General features: G+C 36.7%; 1 protein-coding gene across 7 annotated transcripts in view; it reads right to left on the reverse strand.

The window, feature by feature from the left end:
- Positions 1-27891, reverse strand: part of DOP1A (DOP1 leucine zipper like protein A) — a 63569-nt gene that overhangs the window by 5798 nt on the left and 29880 nt on the right. For 6 of the 7 annotated variants that reach the window (XM_061358353.1, XM_061358349.1, XM_061358352.1 and 3 more), the window contains 23 exons: positions 27385-27618; positions 24127-24748; positions 21453-21727; positions 20720-20872; positions 16755-16855; positions 15222-15481; positions 12525-14532; positions 12303-12414; positions 11228-11404; positions 9482-9607; positions 9021-9155; positions 8496-8551; positions 7892-7996; positions 7176-7242; positions 6739-6883; positions 6422-6501; positions 5755-5864; positions 5431-5580; positions 4236-4297; positions 3268-3420; positions 1899-2035; positions 1072-1127; positions 135-299 (listed from right to left, as the gene is read on the reverse strand). In XM_061358353.1, coding sequence (XP_061214337.1) covers positions 135-299; positions 1072-1127; positions 1899-2035; positions 3268-3420; positions 4236-4297; positions 5431-5580; positions 5755-5864; positions 6422-6501; positions 6739-6883; positions 7176-7242; positions 7892-7996; positions 8496-8551; positions 9021-9155; positions 9482-9607; positions 11228-11404; positions 12303-12414; positions 12525-14532; positions 15222-15481; positions 16755-16855; positions 20720-20872; positions 21453-21727; positions 24127-24748; positions 27385-27618 — 5489 coding nt within the window. Of the gene's footprint in view, positions 1-134; positions 300-1071; positions 1128-1898; positions 2036-3267; positions 3421-4235; positions 4298-5430; positions 5581-5754; positions 5865-6421; positions 6502-6738; positions 6884-7175; positions 7243-7891; positions 7997-8495; positions 8552-9020; positions 9156-9481; positions 9608-11227; positions 11405-12302; positions 12415-12524; positions 14533-15221; positions 15482-16754; positions 16856-20719; positions 20873-21452; positions 21728-24126; positions 24749-27384; positions 27619-27891 lie in introns of those variants that run through there. The other variant, XR_009726264.1, reaches the window with a different exon arrangement.

Raw genomic sequence — 27891 nt, forward strand, 5'->3', positions numbered from 1 at the left:
GGGAGTGAACTGTGGGCTGGCCTGGGTGAAGGCCAGAAAAAGAAAGGAAATAGGAAGACTTTTTATATACTAGAATTTTAGCAAGAGGCACGGAGAAACATCTAAGAACTTAAATGACACTGTGTTCTACTTACATCTGAAACTGAGGCAGGTTTTCAGATGGTAATGCCAGGGCCAAGTCCAGAAATTTGCAAGCAGACAAGTACAGGTTCAGCCATCTCTGACTGTTGTAGGACGTGGAGAAACCATTGCCGCCTGTGTACGTCGTCTCCAGACCAGCAACAGATGGACCAGAAGTTCTAAAATGAATGATAACAGGCAGGTGAGTAACAACAGCCTTCTGCCATTACGGGAACTTCATCTTTCTTACTTGCCTTTATGAACACCCAAGTCTTTATTTACCAACTGAATCCTGAACCCATAAATCAAAGCAGAACTTTAAAATTTACAGTCATATTGATATTACTTCATTTTAGGGAAAAAAAAAATCTTCAAAAGAACAAAGAATCTAGGAAAAAAATGAGGAACAAGACTTGGGCAAATAACTCCTCCTGTCCTTTTGAGAAGTTTGATTCTACTGCTAGCATTGACTGAAATTGGATCTTGCTGTGCAGAACGTAGATGGGATAGAAATGGACAATAAAACAAAAAAATTATCTACCTCATCTTTATGTCTAACACTAGAAGAAACCACATTTTTATTTAGACAAGGAAAAAAGTGCACCAGTCTCATTCTAAATAAGCATATGATACAGAAAAGCTATGAAGTCATACCATGCATATGCTAATTGCAGAAGCAGTGTCGTGTTAGCCAGGAAGACACTGTAAGATCTAACATACCCGTACTGGATAATATATCTTCATGATTTATGAGCAATCTGACAGTGCACTTTTTTTGTTTTGTCCTGAACAGTATGTCTCTGGTACTGCAGCCAGACTGAACTACCCTTCATCTCTCTTATTTGAGCTTGCCAATTCTAATGCAAATTATACTAAAGGATGACCCATCATGCCTGTCCGTCAGCATGCCAGCAGACTGTTATCAAACAAGTGGGAAGTCTGTAAGTTTACCTGGAAATGTCTTCATCAGCAGTGAGCTCCTGTTCCATCAGTAAAAACACTTGTACCTAAAGATCAAATGCTACATTTTAATACAATTTTTTATGGACCGTGACTCATGAAAATTCTGCGGGGATGTCTTGAGTAATAAACCTTAGAGGAATTGCTTGGAGCTTTATTTCCATTCCTGGATGATGAAATAACCCCCTTAACTTAGTAGGCACTTCACCCTAAAGCTCTTTCACATCCTACACATAATCTGAGTAGCACAAGGGACATAAGAAACTGGCTCTTTTATGACTAAGAAAACTCCTGGAGACTTTTCCTCTCCACTACTTGGAAAAAGTTGAGCCTTGTATAAATCTAGTTACAAAATTTCAGCCACAATGTGATCTGAATGACCATCAAATGCCAATACAACATGTATTCTGACTCCTCCTTTACTTGGGTTCTCATCCTCATTGCTGGAGAAAAAAAGCTGAATGATCAGGCAAATAGAAACGTGGAAAACTGAACGGATTGTAAGTGTGAATGGTGAAGACGGCACACATACATAGGCAGAAATTGAAGTAGGAGTGAGCAGGAAACAACGAGTGCAAATGCAAATTTAATTCAGGAGGCATTTGAACACCTTAATAGCATAAAGCAACAGATATTCTATTTCATTGCAAAAATCAGACATTAGGACTATCAAAATAAGGCTGCTTTCAACTTGTGTCCATTGTACATTTACACGCACAATATCTAGAAGAGATTTTCTTAAAAATGTTGAGGATGAATAAAATTATGTCTCAAATTTGCACCAGTTCTCCAAATCATGAGTGGTAACTGCAACTCACCAGTTCAGTGATCATAGTTGGCCAAAGCGAAGTAAGGTGCTGTGGAGACATTCGCAAAAGCAATACTCTGAAAAACAGGAACACTTGGGAATGAAGGGTGGGCACCTGTGGCAAACGGAGACTTTCTACCAGCCTTTCTGAAACAAAAAGCCAAGAAGTTTTCCTCAGTTCAGAGTAATTCCAACTCACATTTTCTCCCTCCCTCATTTATTCTCCATTTTTACATTATTTTAAGTATTTGCCATGTTACTGTTTCAGTTCTTTGCTACAGCTTTATTCTGTCAACATAAAAAATAACCATTTTCACCAAGCAGCAAACAAAAGCAAGAAACCTCAAAACAGTGCAGTTGCACATTTTGATTAAAGTTCTCCAGATAAATGCAATGAGACATCTGGGAGTTTTGCTCATCTTACAGAGTTTCACTCATTACAAAAAGTGGAGTTAACAGATTCCAAACAATCTGACAACAGCCTGAACACCGAAGATATATTGTTACTATTAAAGGGCTGCATCATCATAGTACAGTGTGTATTAGAGGGACAATATGCTCTTATTTAATCATAACCACCTCACCTCTAAGCATTCAACACATACAGAGGCAGATACATAAGGAATTTTTCAGTCAAATCAACACATGCACTTTGCAGTTCACACCAGTAAAACCACCTGATATCTTGAATATAGTAAACTCAGCTACTGACTTAACTGAGGGAAAACCATAAAACTCCAAAGAATAAATCCAAGAACAAATGAAACAAGAAAGATGATGCAATTGACTTTCCGTATGGAGGAAAAGACTAAAGTGTCTGCATTGGTAGTACTAAAGATAATACAGCTAGAAGCTGCTGCTGCAACTATTTGCATCATCTTGGAATAAAACCATATGGCTCCCATTCCCAATCTCTTAAAATGAAAGGTCACTTGAAGTGGTATTCTTCAGTGATAATCAGGACAGATAAACAGAACAGCAAAAAAGAAAAAAGAAAAAAGACAGAGAAGTCAAGAATTCAAAACTTCAAGTTCAGCCCTTCCATTTATCCCTAGTTGGTAGGTGTTTATATATTGGACACTCACGTCAAAACACATGTTGCAGGTACCCAAGCATATCGATCGAGGTATAAACTGACAGATCAGTGAAATAACCTGGATAAAAATCAACTGGCAATAATGAAGTCTCTGTAGTTGCTAATAATCTAAAACTGAGAACATTCTAACCAAAACATGCAGAAACTTTGCATCCAGCAATGGGAATGGTACTGCACACTGATATTCCAGGGGATAAAATTACCTGCTGTTACCCTGTCAAACAAATATTCCTCAGTTCACAACAGAGTTCAGAAGCCCACTAAATGATGTATTTTTACTGACCTTGTATGTCTGGAAGGTATTTCTGGTATTGGTCTATCTCACTACTAAAAATTGCAAAAGCCAGCCTCTTCAGGAGCATAGCACGCTGTTCCAGCTCTGCTTCTCGATTAGCAAACAGATTGAGTGAACTGCTCTGAGCCACAGCCACTCGTGCTGAAAGAGAAAACACATAGTGTAGAGATGAACTTCAAAATTTCCCTTCTGTTTCACTCTATGGCACAAATAACTCTTACTTCCTTTGCATTAATGTAGCTCAAAAGCAGATACGAAGATGTTGTATGTTCTGCAATTTGTATTTTTAACCACAGTGATTTAAAATGCATGTTGATTCAGGCTGGATGGGAGGAAAAAAACTCTTGTGGTAAAATACTGGAACAGGCTGCCCAGAGAGATTGTGGAAGCACCATCCCTGGAGACATTCAAGACGAGGCTGGATGCGGTTCTGGGCAACCTGGTCTAGTTGAAGATGTTCCTGCTCATTGCAGGGGGGTTGGACTAGATGATCTTTGAAGGTCCCTTCCAACTCAAATTATTCTGATTCTAAATCTTATAAGTAGTGCCTGGTTTTATGGGTTTTTCGGAGAGAATTTAAACTTTTTAAAAACACATTTTGCAGGTACAGGTATTCGGATGTTTAGAATGTGCAGAATCAATTTTTCCTTAAGCAGAGTTAGTTTCAGATCTTTAAACAAGCAATCAAATAAGACCTCAATAAAAATTAACCCCACACGGTCTGCTTAGTCGACTTAGCCATACAGACAAAATTCACTGTGTGCGAGGATGGTCTCAACTTCTCTCACTTCCGGGTATCTTACTTATGGATCTCCAGAAACAAGTAGTTGAAGAAAATATGAAAAACACTGAACAAACAGATTGAAATTAATGTTGAACAAATGTTTTCAGGATATTTTTCCCTTTTCTAATGTTTCCCATCAAGAAAACCCACTACTAGATCAATATATACTTACTCATCAAATCTCTGAATGTAGTTTTATCATGTGTCATCAAATTATCCATAATTGCTCTCCAACTAAAAGAGGGAGATTGTACACAAATCAGAAGAAAAAAAGCACAAACTTAAACAAATATTTACAGAGCTTTTTCTGCTCTTTTAATACAGGCTAAGGCTTCCAATTCAAGCTTTCTAATACATGCGTACCATTTACTCGGTGCAATCTGATCTGAAACTGTAACTACAATTTCAAACCCCCTTCTCAAAGAAAATAATGGATGCTAACCAGAAGGACCTTGACGGCCCAAGTTCAAGATGGCCAAGTGCCATGTCCTGCACCTGGGTCAGGGCAATCCCAAGGCTGGGCAGAAAATTAATTGAGAGCAGCCTTGAGGAGAAGGACTGGGGGTACTAATGAATGAAGAAGTGAATATAAACTGGCAACGTACACTCACAGCCCAGAAAGCCAACTGGGCTGCATCAAAAGAAGTGCGACCAGACGCTTGAAGGAGTTAATTCTTCCCCTCTACTCCGCTCTCATGAGACTCCACCTACAGTACTGCATTCAGCTCCCCAGAGCCCCCAACGTAAAAGGACATGGACATGTTGGAGCAAGTCCAGAGGAGGGCCACAAAGATGATCAGCGGGCTGGAGCATCTCTCCTATGAACAGTGGCTGAAAGAGTTTGGGTTGTTCAGCCTGGAGAAGAGAAGGCTGTGGGAGACCTTAGAGCAACTTCCACTACCTAAAGGGGGCCTGCAAGAAAGCTGAAGAGGGACTTTTTACAAGGGCAGGTAGTGACAGGATAAGCAGAAATGGCTTTAAATTGAAAGAGGGGAGATTTAGATTAGATATTAGGAAGAAATTCTTTCCTGTGAGGTAGTGAGGCACTGAAACAGGTTACCCAGAGAAGCTATAGCTGCCCCAAACCATTCTGTGATTCTATAAAATGTCAATCATTTTTTTCTCACAGAAAAAGTCCATCTTGAAAATGAAAAAAAAAAACAAAAAACCAACAAACTTGTGCACAGAAATACATCTTAGGTATTTCTTCACATTCCACATGGTAATCTAAAACAGAGAACATCCTTCTATTTCTCTCAACTGAGATCTGTTGGGAAATTTTGTTCTACATTATACATGCTCTTGTGTAAGGGTATACATAAAATTTGTAACAGCTATCCGTATGAGCACGAAATAGAAAGTCTTACTGGTTAACACACGAAGAATCCATCTGGAAGAAACTGGAATCCATAAAAAGGTCAAATGCTTCCTTTTTCCATGCTCTCCTTGTATACTGATACCCACTAAGACTGCTTAATAACTGGACACAGGCGCGATAGCTGGATGCATTGTGAGCACTGAACAAAACAAACCAACAAAGAAAGTCAACATGAAACAATTTTGAATGGTTGCTTTGTAGAAAGACTGACAGATATCTAATACTTGTCATGCCTGTTTCAACTTCAGTGTTACCCACCAAATTTCAACTGGCTGTAGAGATCTACATCAATTCAATAAATTGTAAAAGATACCTGTGATTGCGGAGGTAGGGAACAACATAGTGCATAATATTTACAAGCAAAGGAATAACCCTCTCTTTTTCATCACTGTAGAAAACCATATCCAAGAGATGAGCCAAAACCTATAAAAGAAGAGAAAAATGTTATCATGAACTCTCCAATTACTTTTTATCTAGCTATTCAGCTTTTTTTTTTTTAAATAGTTTCTTTTACTGAATATTCAAGTTTATGACAGAAGTGATCAAATTTCAGGTACTATACAAAATCCAGAGTATTAAGACCCCATCATTTTTAAAATTAAGGTAAAAACACAGAAGCATAAGCTCCTGCACAAAGCATTCTGCAGATTAACATACAAATGTAAAAATGATCAAAGATTGACTGCAATTATCAACATTAAATAACACATACCACTAACAACACACAAAGGTTGCCACCAAAAAAGTTTCCCCATACTACACATCTAAAAGGCCACGCTTTACACCTCATCTATCTCACTGAATCTTTATAACTGGCTTAGGCACAAAGTTTTATATATTTGTTACATGACGGGACCCAGAATCCAGGTCATAGCAGTGTTTCCCATCACATCTTTTTCCCTAAGCTTCTAGTCCAAAGCTTTTCACAATACAAAAGTTTATTATAAGGCAGTATTTATTACATATGAAGAGACATTTACCTCAGAAAGTAAGGTCAATGCATGGACACTATAAACAGATGGAGTAATGTTTGAAGTTTCCATTGCTGGAGACAACATATCTAAATGGAGATAACAAAAAAAAGTCGTTAGTTTTCTTAAGCCAATATTTACCTGTCAAGCATATTTTGGTAGCATATATTTTGAAGAGGTACAGACTTTGGCAGACACACTGTGTAAGGCATGAATGCATGAACAACACTGAAGCATTTTTAACGTATTCAAATAGAGCAAAGCTGTCATCTTCATTTTGGCCTGATAATTAATATTTTTTTTAAATAAAATGAAAATGAAGCTACCTTCAACATCTGATTCTAAGTTGTTTCCATCAACCATAATCTTGGGGGAAGGCTTAACCTCTAAGTTTCGTCTTAGCCAAGTAGTCTGTTCCAAGGAAGAACCAGCAATTGCCCCAATGGCATCCACTATCTTGTGCGTTACATCCTGGTACCAAAAAAACACAAGCATTTTAAGGACTTTCTGCAGAAGGATTGTATTTGTTGTCCTGACCCATTTTGTAGCAGTATGGAACTGCTTTCAAATCACTTCTATATTATAAGTATTAATAACTCCATAGAAAATGAGATCTTTTTTAACAGATTACAAATAGTATTAAGTAGAAGATACTAAAGAGCCATTTCCGACTACAGAACTGATGTGTCAGATAATTCTGGTACATTCAAGCATTTATTGTTCAATATTTTCAAAAGCGATACACACAAAATACATTTCTTACCTGGAGATCCCTTTGATCTTTCTTATTCTCCAGGCTTGGGTTTTTCATAATGAACTCATTAAGAACACTGAAAAAAGTAGATGGATTTTCTTCTCACAATACATTATTCAGTAACTTTAAGGCCCAGGGCAAATCTAGATATATTTCTGTGCACAATACTTATTTATTATACCTTCAGTCACTGCTGTTAACAATAGTCTAGAAAACATCCTTTCAAGTTTAAATTAATTTTGATCATAACCTAATACTTTATCAAGAACATATTTTGCTAGACTATACACGAAAGTAACTTTAAACACACTTTAATAGGGAAAATAAATTCCAGAAATTAAAGAAAATGATCCTTGTAGCTTTATGCAGAAAATCACAGTTAACATTTATTTCTAACAGTACACATACAACTTTCATGCTGGGAATGAACCCTTTGTGTTGGCTGAAAATCTACATATACCTAATAAATAGACATTGTAGTTATTTTCAAAGAAAAATCAGAAACTTTAGCCTACTGTTTGAAGAGCCTGAATTGCTCAAATAAACAGTAAAGTAAGATTGTGGCTTACATTGTACTATACTGTAAAAATTAATATATGTAACCATTCCTCAGCTCTAACACTCAAAAATAAGTGGCAGAGATTTGAAAACATTAAAATTTCAAGTATGATTTCATATATTTACATTTGAGCTTATTTGAAATTGCAAATATCAAGAGCACTTACCCAAGTATGAGAAATTGTCCTGGAGCTGGAAGACCAACCTGGATGGAATCTTTTAACAGAAGCAGCAGTGCTGCCCAGCTATCTACTAAGCTGGTCACTGGAATCCTAAAAGAGAGAGATAGATGCAATGGCAATAAAAACAGCATCTCCCCCAGGTATTTCCCATTTTCTTTCTATCTCACAGTTCTCCTGTCAGATATTGTGAAATCCACATTCATATTGATTCTTTGATTTTCCGTTTAATATCAGGTGCATACATCAAGTCATTAAGGAAAGGAAGAAGAACAGTGTACTCTAAAGACATGCTTTTCAGAACAATGTTGGAGTGGTACTGATCAGTTACAGCATATTTAAGATCAGCTTTCCTTGGGCAGGGGCAGACTTCCTGCAGGATTTTCAGGTGAGGGAAGAAAGGTGATGTAGAAAAAGTCACAAAATAAATTACTTTTTTTCTTTACGACACCTACAGTTCAAAACCATTCTTTCCTCATGGTTTATATTACACAGGCTATTTCTCATCCTAAGGATTACGAAAAGATATAAAATATTCAAATTGACCATCTGTTTCTTGGTGACAGAAATATAATTTAACTTCTTGTCTTACCTTTGAGTATAGGCATAGAAAAACTGCAACATGCAGACTTCCAATGAAAGATGTTTCTAGAAAAAGATAGGAAACCTATGTCAAAAGGAAGAAGAGACTTTTTCTCCTCACTTCCCAGGGCAAAACTCATAATGCTATAATTGTATTGCAGTGTCTGAAGATACAGCTTGACTCATTAACAGGATAGTACAAGTATCCATTCAGACATCTCTATAAAAATATATTTTGTTCCCTCTTTTCCCCACTTTTCCTCTTTGAAAAAAAATAAAAATAAATAACCTGCTGCTACGGTAAGCACATGTTTGCTAATGTAAGCAGTAAACAGGATTCTGGAATTGTTCAGTAAATGGTAATGACTTAAGGAGGTATGACTTCCCTTCAGAAGTTCATCCATCTATTAGATACTGTGAAAATTTTCCACATTGTACTGCTCACCTTTGTGAATGAAGTTCCCACATCACCGGTGTTCTAAGCTTCAGTAAGAGAACATTCAATAAATCAATAGCACCTCTATAGTTCTCATACCTTGTCCTTTGCTATGGCTGGAGGCTGCTTCAAAACTTCTTTCACTGTTTGTATAACAGTCTCTGTTCTCATAACACTGATAGAGCGAACTAGCTCGACCAGTAGAAGTTGCTCGTCACCTGCTGTAGGAATAACCTAAAAGAATCAAATGTATGCCACAGATTATCATCACAGACCAAAATTAAAGCAGCTGGCCTCATGGGATTGAAATGTTACTCACAGATCATATAGAGACTTGGAATTACTTCTCTTTTTCTGAAGAATTCAGGAATATTATCCCATTCTAAAATTAACTGGTGGCTCCCTACAGTACAGCTGCTAATTAAAAATACAATATAACTACTCTCCATATTTCATACTATGTATTTTTTCACTGGAATGTCTCAATTTTCTCCTTCCTGCTGCTAAACTCTTGGGAGGTGTTACCACTATTTGAAGTGACCATAGTAGTATAAACATACCGTTGTCCTGGAAGTATTTTTATTCTGCCTCCTTTCATTCCATACAAATGCAATAGCAGCCATGAAGTGAACACCATGATTCATTGAAATTGGACCCAAAAGTTCAAGGATCTGCTGCCTCAAATTCTGAAATATGGAAGCAGAACACATACACCTTTAGATAAGCATCTCAGCATTATGCTCAAAACAGCTAGCTATAAAGCCATACTTAGATGGTAATTATCACTGTTTTTTTATAAAAATGGAAGATTTCACTCAGAGGGTTTATAAAGCTGTAATTTACATCTGATGCTTTTCAATCATGTTATTCATGACTAAGACAAGGGAAGATAAAATACACTTGTTAAATCTGCAAATGATAATTAAGTAGGAAGCAACTGATAGAAAGGTACAGAACTAAAAATAATCTGACAAACTCAAAAAGCATCCTAAAGAAAGATACTGCAATAAAGCCTTGGTCTTTGCATGCAAAGGTAAAGATACACATTAGTGATTCAGGATGAGAAACTAGATAGTGGTGCTACAGAAAAAAAAAAAGTCTTGGGATTATAGTGAATTACAAACTCACCATGATAATTTTGCAAAGAAGGGAAAAAGAGCATTCATAAACAGCAACACCTTATGAAAAGCATTAAATATTTCCCCTGAGGGAAGACACCATATACCATGTCCAATTTGGACACCTTACTTAGGGAAATGTACCACAAACTGACAGAACCCAAACTACAAAAAGAAAAGTGCTATGGACTATGACCTCCAACAAGGGACAGAAATGGGTTTGTATACAGTCAGGAGAAAATCATTAAGTTGAAATATAATAGTTATCAAATGTGTATAAGGTAATTAGGAAGAACAAAGGAAGATGATGCTCATATTTGCCATAAACAGTAATGGACTTGCTTTGTGGTAAGCAAGATAAAGAAGTAGGGGTGGAGGAGAAACCCTAAAAGAAAGAACATGATAATCTGGGAGACTGTAATATTCACTGTTGGAAATCTTCATAATGGGTTTTTTAGGCATGTCAGAAGTTATTTAGGTATACGTAGGTCAGAAAATGCATTTCCTGAGCACTGTCTTGACCTGTACTCTGTGACAGGAAGGCTTCAGACAAAAATGCACTTTATCTGTTTTCTGAAAGCCATTTGTACCTTGATCAGAGATATTTCAGCAGGAATTGTCTAAGCTTACAGGAAACTGCTATACATAATCCCAGAGCTTGCCTATACACTTTATGCACCTGTGAAGCACAGCTGCCAAAGCAATCTAGTTGTAGTGAAGCTTAAAAAGCATGTTTAGACGCACAATGCTGTAGAATTCCACAATTTCATGTGTTTTAACCACATCCCTCAACTCCAAGGCAGCTAAAAAAAGAATTAACTGAAAGCAACAAGGTGAAAAAGTAAAGTAACTTATCCTGATACTACATCAAACAAGCTGAATTCAAACTGGACTTTTTCATATATAGGACATGTTGAACGCTTAATGAGTGGCTTTTTTTTTTTTTCCCCAAGATGGATTTCATTTTCCTTATAGAAAGAAAGAGGTGAGACATTGTTGTCTTGAACTGATATACTCAAGTTGAAAAGCGGATTCAATATCCATTTGTAAACCCCTTGGGTTTGATTGGATGAGTAGATGACGACAAAGGTATTAGAATTCAATTTACATTTAAGGCAATGGAATTTGATTTAGTTTGACAGAGGTATTAATGAACATCTTAAATGATATTATCCTTCATATTCTGACCTTTGTTGACCCAAGATTAATAGTGGTAATGGATGCAGCAGCAGCAGTTTTCTCTGAAGAATCTGCAAGGTGAAGGATGCTCCAGAGCAAAGTCACAGAAGACATGATCATATGCAAGATAGATAGTATCCCATTTCGTGCTTCAATCAAGTGCTTCTGATCTACGTTAACCAAAAGCTATTGGATTCAAAAGCCAGAGAGGAGTAAAAGCATTAAATATCTTTATAAACAGCATAAATAAAATAGTGTAAATTTAGACTTAATGGTCATGGAAGCTTTCAACCCTAACAATTTTGTTAAACATTTTTTCTATAATTCTTACAGTATGTACAGGTCTATTAAAAACAACAGTTACAGAATCTTTTGAATCAACTGTACAACATCAAATGTATTCAGAACATGTGAGGCCTCATATTTATAACAATCAATTCTGTATCATCTATCTATATCTTTAAAACAATTACAAATGTAACTAATACTCTAGGCAAAATTATTTATTTGCACAGATAATAAATACTTTTCAGTTACTTTTGGATGAATGGAAGGCTAAGAGGTATAACAACAACAAAAAAGCAGATGCCAAGATTGCAGAGGGAGCAGGATAAAAATTCTCTTGCAGAATACAGGCCAAATTCTTAACAGAATCTATGCTAAGAATATCAGATCTAAAAATATTGCTTGACTAAAGACAAATCACGAATATACAGAAGGAACAGAAAGGCAATGTTTTGACATATTGCAAGATGAACACAGTTCCACCAGAAAAGTAACAGGTTATGCATCAGTCTGGGGAGTTTCACAAAATGAAGATAGCTCGCTAGACAGACGGTAGTTATTTCAGGGTAACCAAAAAAAACAACCCCAAATAACAAACCAACCAAGAAAAAAAAATCCAAATATGTTTAGTAGAAAATAGTTTGTCTGAGATGCATGTATGATCAATAAAAAAAACCCCATACTTTTAGCTAAGACAAGCTCTTTATTTGGTATTTCCCTCACCCAGATCTTCATATCTGCTAATATAACCATAGTCTTTAATTTGACATGTACTGCATAGACACCCAGATAATTTTACCTGATGATACTGAGTTGATGGATCCAAGAGGCAGTAATGAATTATTGTTGTGATCCCTTCTAATAAAGTAAGAACCATGTCTGGGGGAGTGACTGATGCCATCCAAAGAGGCCTAAAATGAGATTAATTTTTTTTAAGAACAGGTTAATCTGTTTGTAAAGTAATTCAACATAATCAAATCTGCTTAAAAAGATTATACACCTCTACATACCATACACATACCTATTATCAGATAATCCTGTTTCATATTTATACTGCTGAATTAAATTATCCAAGTTCCTGCAGAGCTGAAGAGTCACTGAAACAACCACCCTTTGAAGAACTTTTCCCATGTAAGGCAACGTAGAAGTGATAAGGCCAATCCACTGGGGATGCATTTTACAGGCACAGTGCTGGTGTAAAGCTCGTATCACTGCGCAGAGAAACATGCCTTGGCAGGTTATTGGCTGGGAATGTAAATACTGAAGAGAAGTCATCGGCTGCTGGGGACCAATGTGCTCCAAGTCCGTTATGACAAAGTCAAAGCCCGTTTCATTTTCCTCAGGCACAGTCATTACTCTGTGTTCCAGCACAATCAGCCTCTGAAGTACTTTCAAAAGCTGGGACTGCAGAGTACTACCATTGTCAAATTCATCTTCAGAAAAATTTATAAGGCTGTCTTCAGAGTAACCTTCCTCTACAGCCACTATGTTTTTTCCAGCCATCTTTTCGCTATGCCATTTCTGTGCACTGAAGATAGAAGACAGCAGACAATGCAGGATCACCTTCTGTACCTTGCACTTGGACAACATGTCTGAAATAAAACTTGGAAAGCCCTTTGCAGAGCTTTCTATCACTTTTGCCAACTCAGCAAAGAGAAGTGTCAGAATTTCTATACTCATCATTTGCATATTACGGTTTCCTATTAGATCTTGTGAGGTTACTTTAACGTGAGTTGGATAGTGGCTCCGCATATAGTATAAACACAAGGAGATGAGAATTTCTATGTACATAGAACTCCTAAAGTTATGGTTAGAATCAACGGGGATGTGACTATAGAAATCCTTGCCCATAACAGATATCCGATGCCTGGCAAGAAGATTCTGGAGCAATGAAAGCTGAGGAGTGTATGCATTATTGACACAGGTAGTGGAGATAGCACTTACAAAAGCTGAAGGATTTGTTTTCAGAATTGCTTTAATTGCAGAAAAAGCATACAATGTCCTTGAAGAGTCATACAGCTGGAGATAAAGCAGCACGTGTTGATACAATGGATGGATATTAAAGTTGGGAGATTTTCGCACTCCTGGGGACCCCACATCACTTTCTATTTCTGAAATTTCTCCTTCTCCGCAACTGTACCAGTTTTCTAAATCAAGACCATCACTAAAGAAGATGTTTGTTTGTTTAAGCTTTTCTGATTGTGCTTTCTTCTTCTCTTCATCTTTCTTTTTGGCTATTTTCACCTTAGGTTTTGCACCTGGTTGCTTACCAGCCTCTTTTACAATTGTTTCTTTTTCTGACATTTTTTCTGGTAGCTTTCCTTTAAAGCTGAACTGGATACTACTGTGGCTTTGCTTTCTGGACTTTGATTCAGTGGAAGAAAGAGTGAGATCAGAGAGGGACTGCTGGCTTTCTGCAATACAGGGTGAAGTGTTGTTTCTAGAAATTTCATCTCCTAAGCTCTCAAGTCCAGTCTCAGTTGAGGCCGATAGCACTTGGGAGCTGTCGTTACTAAGCAAACTACTCTGGCTACTTTGAATATTTTGATCTTCATTTTTTGTCACCTCCACAGAGTTATCCAAAGGACTGAATTTACATGAAGTATCCTCAGAATGCAGGCTATGTTTAACTGATTCATCCTCTTCTCCAAGACCGCTTACAACTTTGCATATAAGATCTGTAACCACTTGTTGCACAATTTCATCAGGTGAGTCTTCTCTCAGAGTCTGAGAGCTATCTTGAGCACTCAGGCTTTCTGTTTCTACTTCGTAACTGATGTTGTCTCCAGTCGATGACTGGGAGCAGCCAGAGTCAGAACTCTGCAGTATTTCAACTTGATGGTCAGGAAGGTCAAAGTCAGACACAACCATTGGTATGGTCTCACTGCTGGTACTTAACAAAGAAAGCCTGTCACTCAGAGGGTTGACAGTCAGGCTGAAGTTCTCCATTTCATCCATAGCAAGTTGTTTTTCATTACCTTCTTTGGGTATAATAAGTTGTTCTTGGCTTACAGGCACATGGGAAAATGCTTAAAGATAAACAAAAAAAATTATAAATGTAATACTTTGGTTTTCAGAATTTAGAATTAAAAATTTGAATTTAAACTATTAATAAGACTTCAAATTATAAAGGCATTGTAAACAGTGTCTTTCCACTTCACAGCAGAAAAATAATAATGTTGTTATGGCAACAACACACATTCACATAACCAAAGCAAGATTACTTCAGCAGTAGACCTTAGCAAAATGACAGTTCTCCCATGAATCCTTTTGCCATCTTATCTGATCGTGTTTTCATAAAAAAGAATTGTTAGTATGCGACTAAGATTACACAATACATACAAACACCTTCAAACTTATCAGTATGTTTTCAGTCTGCCTCACATTAGAGGTCCTAATTCATAAAAGCAGTTGATTTCATGATTAAGTTTCAAGCCATATTCTTAAGATCTGCTGAAATCTAGTGAGACCCAAGATAACGTTGTGCATTAAAATACTTGCATATCATCTTAATTTGAGAATAATAAAACTTTCAATGATGTTTGGGATATCCAAACTTTAATTAGAAAAAACATGCACAAATGCACATATTATAGCCATAACTATTCCAGCACTTCGTTTTGCCAGTTACTCTCAAAAATTCCTACATTTTTAATGCTGCATGAAAAAAACAAAGAAATTAAATAAGGAACTTCCTACAGTCTTCTTATGTACATACCATCAGCACAGCTAAACTTCTGCATAAAATGTTTTTCATTTTCTTCTTCAGGGTGATAGGGAGATTTAGTCCAGTAACATTCAGCTTGTACTCGCTGAACAGAAACTCGCTGAGTTTTTGGATGGAGAAGCAGTAGGAGCAAAGGTTCAAGAACCCTTGCAATATCATGTCTTTGAAGCACCTGATTTAACCAGGCTTGTCCCACTGACCATGTAGAACCATCCAAGCTATTAAGGCTGTCCAGCATGATAAACAAAGATCTAGAACAGAAAGAAGAATGAACCTAGCACAAACTTTAAACTACTCACAGAATAATCCCATTTTTATCTGATACATGATAAATTTCAACATGTCAGTACCTACTCAAGTGTCTTCTCCACATTATATAGTATTTTCTTTGGAATTCAAGGTTTTCAACCTGAAATTCTATATTTTACTCTAGCTTAATGAAGAAAAGGCCAGAAAGAGCTAGTAATAAAGTCAGTTAAGACAGCTGTTCTAATAGCAGCAGTTGTATAGTCAGTTCAAGTATTTGTACAGCTACTAGTAAAACAAGCTGTAGTTGCCAAATAACTGCTAGTTTTAAAGATAAAACTTTAAAAGCCAATTCACACAGATGCATGGGAAAGAAAAGAGAACTTATTCAAAGATTTTTCTTCAAGAATGGAGAAGAGAAACATACTTGACAATTCACCACTCCCTACAGTCATTATTTTCTTCTTTCAATAGTTTTAGCCTTTAAAATCCTTCTGAGGCTTGCAGAAAAACCAATATATATTGGACTCTGAATTTATCTGACTGTTTTACAGCCTCCAGTAGTAGATACTCACTCGCTCTTTGCTGTAGGTACAGAATTTATCACCATGTCTGCAATGAGTGACACTATCAAGCCAAAGAAATTACAATATTTAACTCTGCTTCCTACAGCGAAGAATACATTAGGAAATTTAAATAAGCACTTTTCCACATGTGTTAGCTGAGGAAGACAAGTTCAGCATCTGGATCATGCAGTTTTTTTCTGAGAAGGTAGTCTGATACCAGAACATAAACCAGAAATCCTCTGCTTCTCACCATGAATGAATGACATCTTAGGCAAAACACATGTTAAACAAGGAAACTTCCTTGTTTTAGTGCTTACTTGTAATTTTGCTCTTAAGTGTTCTTAGCTTTACTGTTATATCTGTTTTCATACAATTCACTTCTAGGCTGATTTCTCTTTCCTGCTTTTGTTTTTACCAAATCACAGCAGGAAATCACATAATATGTTCAATATACACTAATATTTTAACCACAGTGATGGTTAATTAATCATGTGACCATTCCTGTCCTACTCTTTACAACTACCAGAAGAATTTCAGCTTACATAATCATCACTGTGAAAACAATTCTGTCTAACATGAATTAACTTCTTGTCCTCCTTCCTTGCTTTCAGAGTTCCCACTGTGGTTCTCTGAATTCTAAAAACTCTGTGTTTCCAGTGTAATGCAGTTCAAGCAAAGTTATTTTAACTGAATCATGCTTATGATCACCAACCTATCAAAGGTACGGCCAAAGGAAGATGACTTGTTAATATGAAGGTCACGCGTGAGATGCCATAGCACTGCAAACTTTGCATGAGCTTCCATTCTTATTTTCTGTGGACAAAATTGTAAGTTAGATCTATCAGAATACAAAAGCCTCTAAGAAGAACTGGATAAAAAAAAAATGCATACAGCAGCTTAAAAGATAAAATAAAATTCTTAATTTTGTTGACTATGCATTCAAATCCTATTTTCTAACATTAAAAACAGTAGCAGGCAACAATTGGTCTCTGCAAACAATTTAGTAGCATGAAAGGATTCTCCCCATCTTGATCTTGGCAGCCTTATTTTCAAAGTTTAGCTTGAAAGTTTTAAATACTTAATATACCTTGAACAATACTTATTTTACTCTCACAGGTTGCACAGGTCTGTTTTCAGTGAGTTTACCTATCTGTATCAAGGCACTAGAAGAGATAATGAAGAGAGCAGGGAAATACATGCAAGCTCTTCAATATGAAAACTCAAGCATACAGAGGCAGAGAGAAGCAGCAGAAAAAGAAATTTTTATAGATAGTGTCTGGAATGGTGCAATTAAATACAGTATGCATGGAAATAAGGGAATGAAAATAGGTTGGGTAGAAGGAGACAAGAATTTTTTAAGTAGGTATGATCTAGATAGAGCTCATCACTAACATGCCAAATTTAGCTATGGAACTTAAGAGTTTTATTTGGACAAATAGGATATGCTTACTGCCCAAAGGACTTCCAATGACTAGCAACAATACGCAGAATGTTTAATGTGAAAGTAGTATTAGAGTAACAATTTTTATACCTTTGTCTCTTTACTGTGACTGATCAAGACAGTGAGTTATACCAGCAAGGCTGTAAATAATAGCAAATGCCATGCTATGATATGAATACACGGGTACACGTATTAAAAACAACTTCATCCAAAAGACAAGAAAGCTACTAAGCACTTTTAGGGGTAAACAGACAATCTGGATGGTTATACTGAATAAAACATCAAAATTAGTTTCAAATATAATCAGGACTTAAACTAAATTACTAGATGATAAGCACAGACAAGAGGAGGAAGATTTTCACTTGTTTGTTGTTAAAGATGTACTTATAAGGAATGAACAGTAGGTATATTTACCTCTAATCAAAATGAAATCAAACTATAACTTGTTAATGCCACTGTGAAAATCTGGCATACTTCCAGACTTAATTTACAACACGCAGCTTAACTAGCTTTGGACAGCAAATACAAGCAATATCTGCTTTAAGTAAAAGCTAGAAAAATCGAAATTTACAAAAAGGACACAAGACAGATCACATCAGGCATAAACTAAAGGAAAAAAAAAAAGACCACAACAGCAACATTCTAGAAAGTAAAGCAAACACCACATGTATATACTAAAAATATGCTTCTCACAGGGAAAAACACCTAAACCTCACACTACTGCTACAAAAAATATATGGTTACACAAAACAACTCACTAACATCTGCTGAATAAAGAGTGAAAACACCAATTCTCCAACACATAACAGTAGGTCCTTGCAATCCATGCTGGGAAGATGTAATTATTGTTTTCACAGTAAAGCTGGCAGATATGAGCAAGCACCATATCCACAGTCACAGCAGTTTACAGACCAGCCTAATAAGTGAAACTATAAGCCATCAGCAGTTTTATCAATATGTCAAGCTGTGAAGTGCAGTGACTGACAGACTGGCTCACATTCACTTTTGTTGACCTGGTTACTCTCTGGTAGAAAGACAAAAAGGTAGCTGCTTCTGAAGTCACAACCATGAGCTGGTAGAGCATATAAACAAATAATTCCCTACTGTTCATTCTGTTGAGACTGTAAAAAAAACAGTTCACATACCTAAAATTTAAAGCATTACAAAGGCCTCAACTCAAATGTCAATTTGACAGCCTCCATCTGAAACAAATTTCTAGGGGACAGAGGGAAAGGAAAAATGCCTCCAAACCCAAAAACAAGTACCCGCCATGAAAAGTAGAACTCCTACAAACAATAGTAAAAGCTAAGCATGTGTTTTATATATCAGGAAGCATAGCATAACTTTTGATAAGTGATAACATCTCCTACGCAAGTCTGCTGCTAAATGCTGAAAACCCCCCTTTGTCTAGCATGAAATTCATCACAGATCTAAGAAAAACACCATTTGTCAACAGTCTGAGTACCTGCCAGCTTCAAAAGATTTTGAAAATATTATTTTATTGAATTATCTAAACTGATAGCAAAACAGAAGCAAGCAATAGAATAACCATGATCACTTCTGAAAAACAGCCAGCAGTGAGATACGAGACCTCTGCATAGCCATAAGGAATGACAGAAATCCACAAAGGTGGGTCATGTGCAAACACTATAACCTGTGGTAGCAGAACAGGAGACAGAACAAGCGATAAAATAATAACAAGAAGCCAAACTGTGTGGAGAGGCAAACAAGCAGCTCTGGTCACGAGAAGTTCTGCCAAATTATAGCCCATGGCTTTTGACATGAGCGAAAGACGGAAAGTAAAGACCTTCAAGACTAGAGTAGCCTCAGTGCCCATGCTGCAGAGAAATGCACAGGCAACTCACAAACCCAGATCCATGTCAATCAGAGCACAGCAGCCAAGCACATTTCCCACAAACGAAGAAATGGCAATTACTGGTAGACCAGTTCACTAGTTACCCTCTAGAACTGGCAAACATGACGGAAACAGAACCTAAATTTTCTAAGGACAAATAACTAGGGAAGAGAGGGGCCACATGAGATTGGAGAAAAATTGTACAGAAGCCTCTTCATAGAAAAATATCTAATAATTGGAATTCCCCCACTTCCCAACACAGGGAGAGAATTTCACAGAAACACTTTATCTGGAAATAATTAACCAAGGCAAGCATCAGAACATGGAGCTCAAAGCTATATAGCACAAGTCTCTTTTTTATCTTCTATTTACATTAACTCTTAGAAAAGAACCAGAATCAGGTAATATATAAACACAGAAAGACAAAACAAGAAAGAAAAAAAACAACAACAAACCAACCAAAGAAAAAAAACCCCAAACCCCCTAAAAAGCCCCACAAGCCTACTAGATTCACTGCTGGTTTAAAAGAGAAAGGAAAGTAAGGCTGAAACAGCAAATTAATAATATCAAATGCAGCAGACTGATAAGGATGCATCTCACAGAAAGGGAAAGGAATTGAAAACAGATCTCAAACTGTAAAAAGAAGGTGGTGACACAAAAAGGCAGCAAGAACATCACAGCTGAGAGACAGAAAAGAGAAAGCAAAATGATAGATTAAGGGAGCCACAGATGACTGTCTTAAAGAAGGAATGCAACTCCATTATCAAGAAAAGCAACAGAGACTTGGTGATGACAGTAACTTGGCTGTTGCTCCTTCTCCCAGTTCTGTGGAGGAAAGGAAGCATAAAGTCTAAATGCTGAAATAGCAGAAATTATTAGACAAGATGCAAGAATTAGATTAAATAGGAGAGAGCACATCAGAGGACTGAACTGCAGTTGGTTAGGATACAGCAAAAAAAAAAAAGTGCTTAAATTTGATGAAGCTGTACGGGGAAAGAAAAGCGGTAAGGACAATTGGAATGGAATCTAGAAAATCCGTATTAAATTACTATGATTACAAACACTTCATAGATCTGTGAAACACCAAGATGTCATGAAAACAGGGCTCAACTACTACAGATATAAGGTTAAGGTTTCTTCTGAGTGGGAATACAGGAAAGAAGGTGGCAATGTCAAAGGATGGACAAATCTGATGTTCTGCATGCAAGTAAAAAATAACCAGTATATTTAATGTTTGAATCAATGTAAGTCAACATTATTTCAATACTGAAGCTATTTATACCCTCCTCTAAGGCACCAAGTCCTTCTTCTAAACACATTTCTATAGTTACATCCTTAACCCATCTTTCAGTATCTTTTAGTAAACATAGGAACAACTTGCCTTGTCTCTGTGAGTCAGCTGCTGACTAATAACATCTTCACAAATGCTAGAAGATGGAACAAGGTTATGCAGCTGGTAGAAGAGCTCCACACTCTTCTGGTGATGCTGAGGAGTTCCATCACCCAACTGGTCCCAAAGAGTTAAAGCTATATGCTGTGTACATGAGAATAAAAGTGGCAAGAGACACAAGTGAATGAGTATCATGTCTTTTTTAGTTTTAGATGATGTTGAACAATATGCACTGATGGGAGACATCTGACAATAACATATGATCAACAGACAATCTATAAAACTATTACTTTTTGTTTGTATGTTGTATGAACCGAAGGAATAGTTTGAAACACTGCAGACATTTACTATATAAGAAAATTCAGTCAGAATTCTCAGGTATCTCCACAAATAAATTTTCATCAAAATATAATTAACTACTTAATATGCCCTGCTGCTTGATTATCCTTTGGAAATTTTCTTCCATAAATTATACAAATGCAGAGTTTGTATTTTACCATTTATATTTTAAAAATATTAATTCAAACAAGGTTTTTCACCCAAGCAGTCAGGAAGATAATCACAGTGGGAAAACTTACTATGTACTTTCATTTAGAGTCTAACACAGGTTACAGCAGCAAGAAAATTTGGTTTACCATACCACAAATGGTAAAGTGGCCAAGACTGTCAGTCTTTACCAGGAAGAGAAGTCTAAAGAAAACAGCAATGAGATACTGCATTGTACCTTGAAGATATCTGTCTTTTCAGCCATATATCTGAGATTGCCTTGAGTAAGAGGAGGTCTGATAACCACAGCCACTCTTCCTTGGTTAGGGCTAAGAGGCTGAGCAGTTTCCACACTGTTCAGATTTTCTCCAGTGACAGGAGCAACAGACTGAGTCAATCCAACCAAGTCCATCACAAGGGAAATAGTAACACCCTGAACACTGAAATCACTTGCTTGCTTGCAAGCATTCATTAAAGTCTGTAGCCACAGTGGAGGTTGTACTTGTTCACAGTCTGAAATAAAAATCATAGATGATACATTCATTTAAAAAAATTTAATATGATAATTTTTATTCTTATATCCCTTAATGATATGCACAATTGTCCTTTATCTTTTGTATTTCAACTTGTGCATTCTGTGGGTTTAGGAAAACGCATGCAAGAGAAAGATAATTCATACTCAGATCATACCCTGCTTTTACTGTAGGCGGTTGTTTTCCCCTTCTACCATCCCCTCACATAATACTATACACTGGCCTGATAATGAAAGTGTCTTTCTCTGAAGTTCAGATTCAACTCTCCAAGTTGGATAATGTTCCCTTTTATTTTAGAGGTACCAAAGTACTCTGTCTTAAAACCTAGAATCATAGAATAGTTAGGGTTGGAAAGGACCTTAAGATCATCAAGATCCAACCCCCCTGCCATGGGCAGGGACACCTTGCTCTAAACCATATTACCCAAGGCCTCGTCCAACCTAGCCTTGAACACTGCCAGGGATGAAGCATTTACAACCTCCCTGGACAACCTATTCCAGTGCCTCACTACCCTAACAGGAAAGAATTTCCTCCTTATATCCAATCTAAACTTCCCCTGTTTAAGTTTTAATCCATTACCCCTTGTCCTGTCACTACATTTCCTAATGAAGAGTCCCTCCCCAGCATCCTTATATGCCCCCTTCAGATACTGGAAGGCTGCTATGAGGTCTCCATGCAGCCTTCTCTTCTCCAGGCTGAACAGCCCCAACTTTCTCAGCCTATCTTCATACAAGAGGTGCTCCAGTCCCCTGATCATCCTCATGGCCCTCCTCTGGACTTGTTCCAACAGTTCCATGTCCTTTTTATGTTGAGGACACCAGAACTGCACACAATACTCCAAGTGAGGTCTCACGAGAGCAGAATAGAGGGGCAGGATCACCTCCTTCGAACTGCTGGTCACGCTCCTTTTGATGCAGCCCAGGATACAGTTGGCTTTCTGGGCTGCAAGCGCACACTGCTGGCTCATGTTCATTTTCTCATCGACCAGCACCCCCAAGTCCTTCTCCGCAGGGCTGCTCTGAATCTCTTCTCTAAAATGGACTACTTCATTGGACTTCTTCTCTAAATGGACTACTACTTCAAATGGACTCTATTCACTGTGTTCCTAAAAAATGCAAATGCTTCTTATATCCAACATAAGTGTTATTTAAAGGCACAAAGTTTCTATTTAGAATTCAGAGGACAATGCAATCTCTAATTTATATCCACAAGTTAATTTTGCAACGTAAATTGCAGTCTAAATGTACCTAGCAATTCTACATAATGTTCTACAGTTTACAAATAAAACCATTATTCTGAGCTTGCAGCTCAGCTCCCTAATTTTTTCAATTAAAAATAGCACACATTTAGCTGAGAAATTAAGCATACAGCAAAATTTAAGCACTATTATGTTCTATCAATATCAGATTAATTTGGCTCCTTTAGATAAACAGATTGATGACTCTTGCTGCCGATTAAAGGCAGATGGGTCACATCACTAATGCAAATCATCAAAACCATGTATCAAATTTAGGAACCCTTCAATAAAACCAGCCTGTTTCGCAGTACAAAAACATATCAGTAGTTGAAGAAAAGGCTGGTGTGCAAAGTATGGCAAAGGCAACTATGTTCTCCATGCTATGTTCCGCTGGCATTCTCCGTTATGGAAAGCAGGAGTCACAGATGAGAAGTGTAACCAAAATTAGAACTGTAAATTGAAGACTTCATGAACTGGTGGAAAGGATTGTCCATCTAAAATGTCCCATTTTACAGTAATCCAGAGTTGTCAACATCTGAATCACATTTCTGTATTCTGTATCACACTTCATAAACCCCACCATTTTTTTTTGCTTTATAATGCAACAGTAGCTAGAAGAACTGTTTGCAAGAACTGTTCCTTTAATAGAAGCAAAGTACTATTAATTTCTATCTGGGATGAGTTTTATTGGACAGAAGCTTATAATTTCAGTGTACTGCACAAAGTGATCAATGTGCACATCAATCCAAAATTGCTAAAATGAAGCCAAAACCATGCTTGATGTCAGCTGTAGTTACTACAGAACATGACAAGGAAAATATCAGAGATCCACAGAGAGGAGCATCTGAAAACCTAGGTCCTACTCTCAGGTTTCAGTTTGCATAATTTATACTTGCAACCCCCATATTAATTAGTATCAAATTCCATGGCAGCAGTAGTCTAAAACTCTATAAGAAAATATTTTAGTTTCAAAAAACTAAACCAACTGATACATAAGGAAACTTATACTACTGAGAGGAAGAGCAAAAAGCAATACATACAAAGCATAAATATTATTTACTTTTTTTTTTTTTAAGAAAAAAGAAAAAAAGCCAACAAACAAACTATTTTAAAAGCATAGAACAAAGAAGAGTGCAGCTTACCAACTTCGGGCTTCCCAGGATGTAATTCCGAAGTACGGTTTCCTTCAGCAATGTAAACGGGAAAGCTTGAACATTCAAGATACAGCTGACAAGCAGCAATAAAGGCAGGAAGGTATTCTTTTGGTGTTTTTTTGTTTGTTTTCTTCACTTTAGCATCAACCTGTGATTCTCTGTCCCATTTTGTGGTCTGTCCTTGCTCTCTAGTGGGGTCTAGTGGAAGCTCTGCCCCTAAGGGCTGAGACAAGGAATTACTCTGAATGATATACAGGTTGATAAATCTGGTTAAAAACTGTTGGACATATTCCAAACAGCACTGCATTGCAGTCTTTTGGATCGTTTTCCCACTTCGAGTTGCTGTCCCCTGTGTCATCATGGAAGAAAGCTGTACAATGGTTTCCTCAGACCCCACAGTTGATGCTGTCTCAGTCTCTGAGGATGTGCTACCAATAATAGGAATGCCAGGCACACCGTGACCTTCACTTAGTGCTCTATCAATGTCATCAGTTGTATCTGCCTGGTACTGTACAAACTCAGTGAATCCACTTTCTGATGATCGACTGCTTGGAGGATTTTCACCATCTTCAAACACATCATTAGGATTTTCAAGTGAAACTGACGGCACCTAAGATAAAAGTTTAACACTTGTTCAAAATGTGTTATTTAGGTTCTAGGGTGAAAATACATATTTGATTTTCCATCCAAAAGCAACAATTTCATTCCACAGTTTAAAATCTATTCATATAAATACATTTTATGCAAAGTGATGTTTTGGTGTTTTAGTAAACTTGCCAGACGAAGCTAACTATTATAAGAAAAAGCCTTGTTTATCAAGTAAAATACTTCAAATATTATTACATGAAGGCATGGATAGGCACAGGTATTATTAATTTATACAACATCATAAACCAAAATACTCGCACATTAAAGGAAATCCCTGTCTTCCAGAAGGAAGCAGGGCATCAAGCTATGTTGCTTATGGTATAAATCATTAAAAGAAAAATTCTTTTAATGATTTAGATTTGAACATGTTCTATAAAGGGCAAGATATTTATTTGTTAATCAGAAACTGCTGCAGTCACAAAAGAGTGAGAAATGCCTGCAGGCAAAGGAGACAAAAAGATGCCAGCCAAGAACAGGAAGCAGTGAGGGATTAGAAAAAATTATACATTTCTCTGATCACACTTTTGAAGTTTCCACTGCACAAGTAAACAAACGCATTAGATGTTAAATTATTTTAACCTAGGAACTGTCTATATACACTACTATTAGAAGAACCACAACTACTAAAGTCCTTTCTCGTTGCGAAGGCAGGATCAGTGTCATTTAACATTACAACTGTAAGCTGACAAAATACCTTAAACAAGTGAACTGTGGAGCTGTATATGAAGCATAAAATCTTTCATAATCTAAAAAAACATTCTTCACCCTTCCACATTTATACTAATAAAGCTAGCCCAATTTCTCAGTAAAATTTATGCTCTCTGACTTAAGTTGTCTGATAAATGCGTATGGAATCGTAATTCATAAATATATATCCGGTACAACTTTAACTAGCATCTTTCTTTTAATATACCAATCCTGAGATCTGGAAGTTAGGAATTTCTTTCAAATACAAAGCTGTAATTATAAAAGAAGAAATAAACTTTCATTTAAAAACTGCTAACCATTTTCAAATATAAAGAAAAAAGTATCACCTAGAAACAAGAAAGAAAGGTTGTTTCAGCAACAGCAGTTCATCCTGACTCATTTTTACCTTAATTCCCTATCAGTTTAGACTATGTACAAATCTGATGAATGAGTTCTACTCAAAAAGAACCCACAGCAGCTTTTTGGGCTGCTGCAACTCCCTGTAGTCTTGTCGGTAACTGGTAGAACAGTCTTCGCTTCCTGGTGAGAATGTGAGGTGAATAGGAAAACTTAAAATAGAAATGCATGAATAAGTGGGAGTAAATGCGGTAAAGAGCGCTCCCACACACTTCTCATCTAGCTACCTTACTGGCAATGACAGATACTGCCTGAGATCTAGCAGGCTAGAGGTTGTCTTGCTGTCTGACATCCTAATCACTATATGTCTTACATACAAAATTTGAGTAGAATCTAAAAATCTGAATAACTTTTATGAATAAATAAAAACAGAGACATCATTATATATTATATTTATCACATCTTGCTTTACCAGAGATGGCATAAGAATAAAAATTTGTCTGAGATAGCTTTCACTGCCTCCTGTGTTAACATGTTGTCGTGGTTTAAACCCAGGACACATGTACAAAATAATTTTAGTAATCCATTAAAGATGACCCTGTCTTATAAAATACAACATAAAAGAGATCAGGAATACAGTAATTAATTTCACTCTATCTATTAACAGAAGCCATGGCCAGATAAGAATTGGCTGTAATTGAAAGAAAAAGGCTGCTGAAAGTTCAAAGGGGAACACCAATCAAAACAGGCTTTATTTATTTTTATATATGTATATATATATAAAATAAATAACAATAATAATAAAGTGGTGGATTCCCCAACATCAGAGACTTTTAAGATTCATCTGGACAGATTGCTGGGCCATCTAGCCTAGGTCATGCCTGCCTAGAAAGTTTAGACTACATGATCCTTGAGGTCCTATTCTATGATTCTATCACTCATCCTTGAAGATATTCAAAACTATGCTGGACAGGATCCTGAGTTACCTGACCTAGCTTTGAAGTAGAATCTAACTTTGAAATCAGCCCTGCTTTCAGCAGTGACCTGCAACTGTCACTTCCAACCTGAATTATTCTACGATATTCTTCTAGTTTCTTCAGCTGGAGAACACAGATTTCAAGACATGTCATTTAACATACCTTACAGAGCCATGTCTGCAAAAAACAAACATGACAATGTTAAAAGAGAAAAGAGCTGCTAGCTGGTTTATTTCTTCTGTTTCTTTCTAAATTATTCTAAGAACAGTGACAGTAAAATAACTGATGGGTATTAATCTGATGCATGTAAGTTAGATGAGAGGAAAATATATAACCAAAATAGAGAATTCTTTGAGTCCAGTTTTCTATGTGATCAGACTCTTAAAGTGCTTTACAACTTCAAACCTTGATTAGGTCGTTCTTAGGCCTTGATTCTGAAGTGATTTATATATGTATGATATTAAATCTAGATAAACCAAATGCAATTAAAGACTTGTAGGCAGTTCAGCACAGACTTAGCCCATTTTTTCACACAAAAATCATTTTTCCAAGATGCTACAAAACGATAATCAGTTACCTTTTTATTTTCCCATTCTTTCACGGAGCTGCTGTGCCCACTAGGAAGCTGCAGGATACCTTCTGTGCCAGCAGATAACAATGGAGGTTGAACCTTACTAAGGATCTTTGAGCAGAGCCTGAGAGAATCAGTAAGCTCAGACAAGTGCAAAGTATGAAGATGGCTCGTCAATGCAGAAATCATCCTGAGCAACAGCTGAGGCAAGTGCTCTGTCTGTATTTCAATGTAAGTCTCCTAAAAAAGTAATAGTAAAGCTCATGAGTTGTAACATGAAATTGCACCTTGAATGTTATCTTCTAAAACAGTGGCACTGTCAAACAAATGGTAAATATTCTAAACATATGGATCATGGAAAAGGTAAAATTAGTATCTTAACATTCAAGAATAAAAAATACATGCTTTACTTGAAAAAAAAAAAAAACAACAAAAAAATTAACTTTATAGTTGGGTAACCAACAAATAGAAGTATTCAGGTCTTTTTCAGAATTCTACATCCTGTTCATTACA

The sequence above is a fragment of the Neopsephotus bourkii genome, unplaced genomic scaffold (genome assembly GCF_033783945.1).
Source record: "Neopsephotus bourkii isolate Nb327-2 ecotype Australia unplaced genomic scaffold, CSIRO-AGI_Nbou_v1 NB_941, whole genome shotgun sequence".
NCBI classification, from domain to species: Eukaryota; Metazoa; Chordata; class Aves; order Psittaciformes; family Psittacidae; genus Neopsephotus; species Neopsephotus bourkii.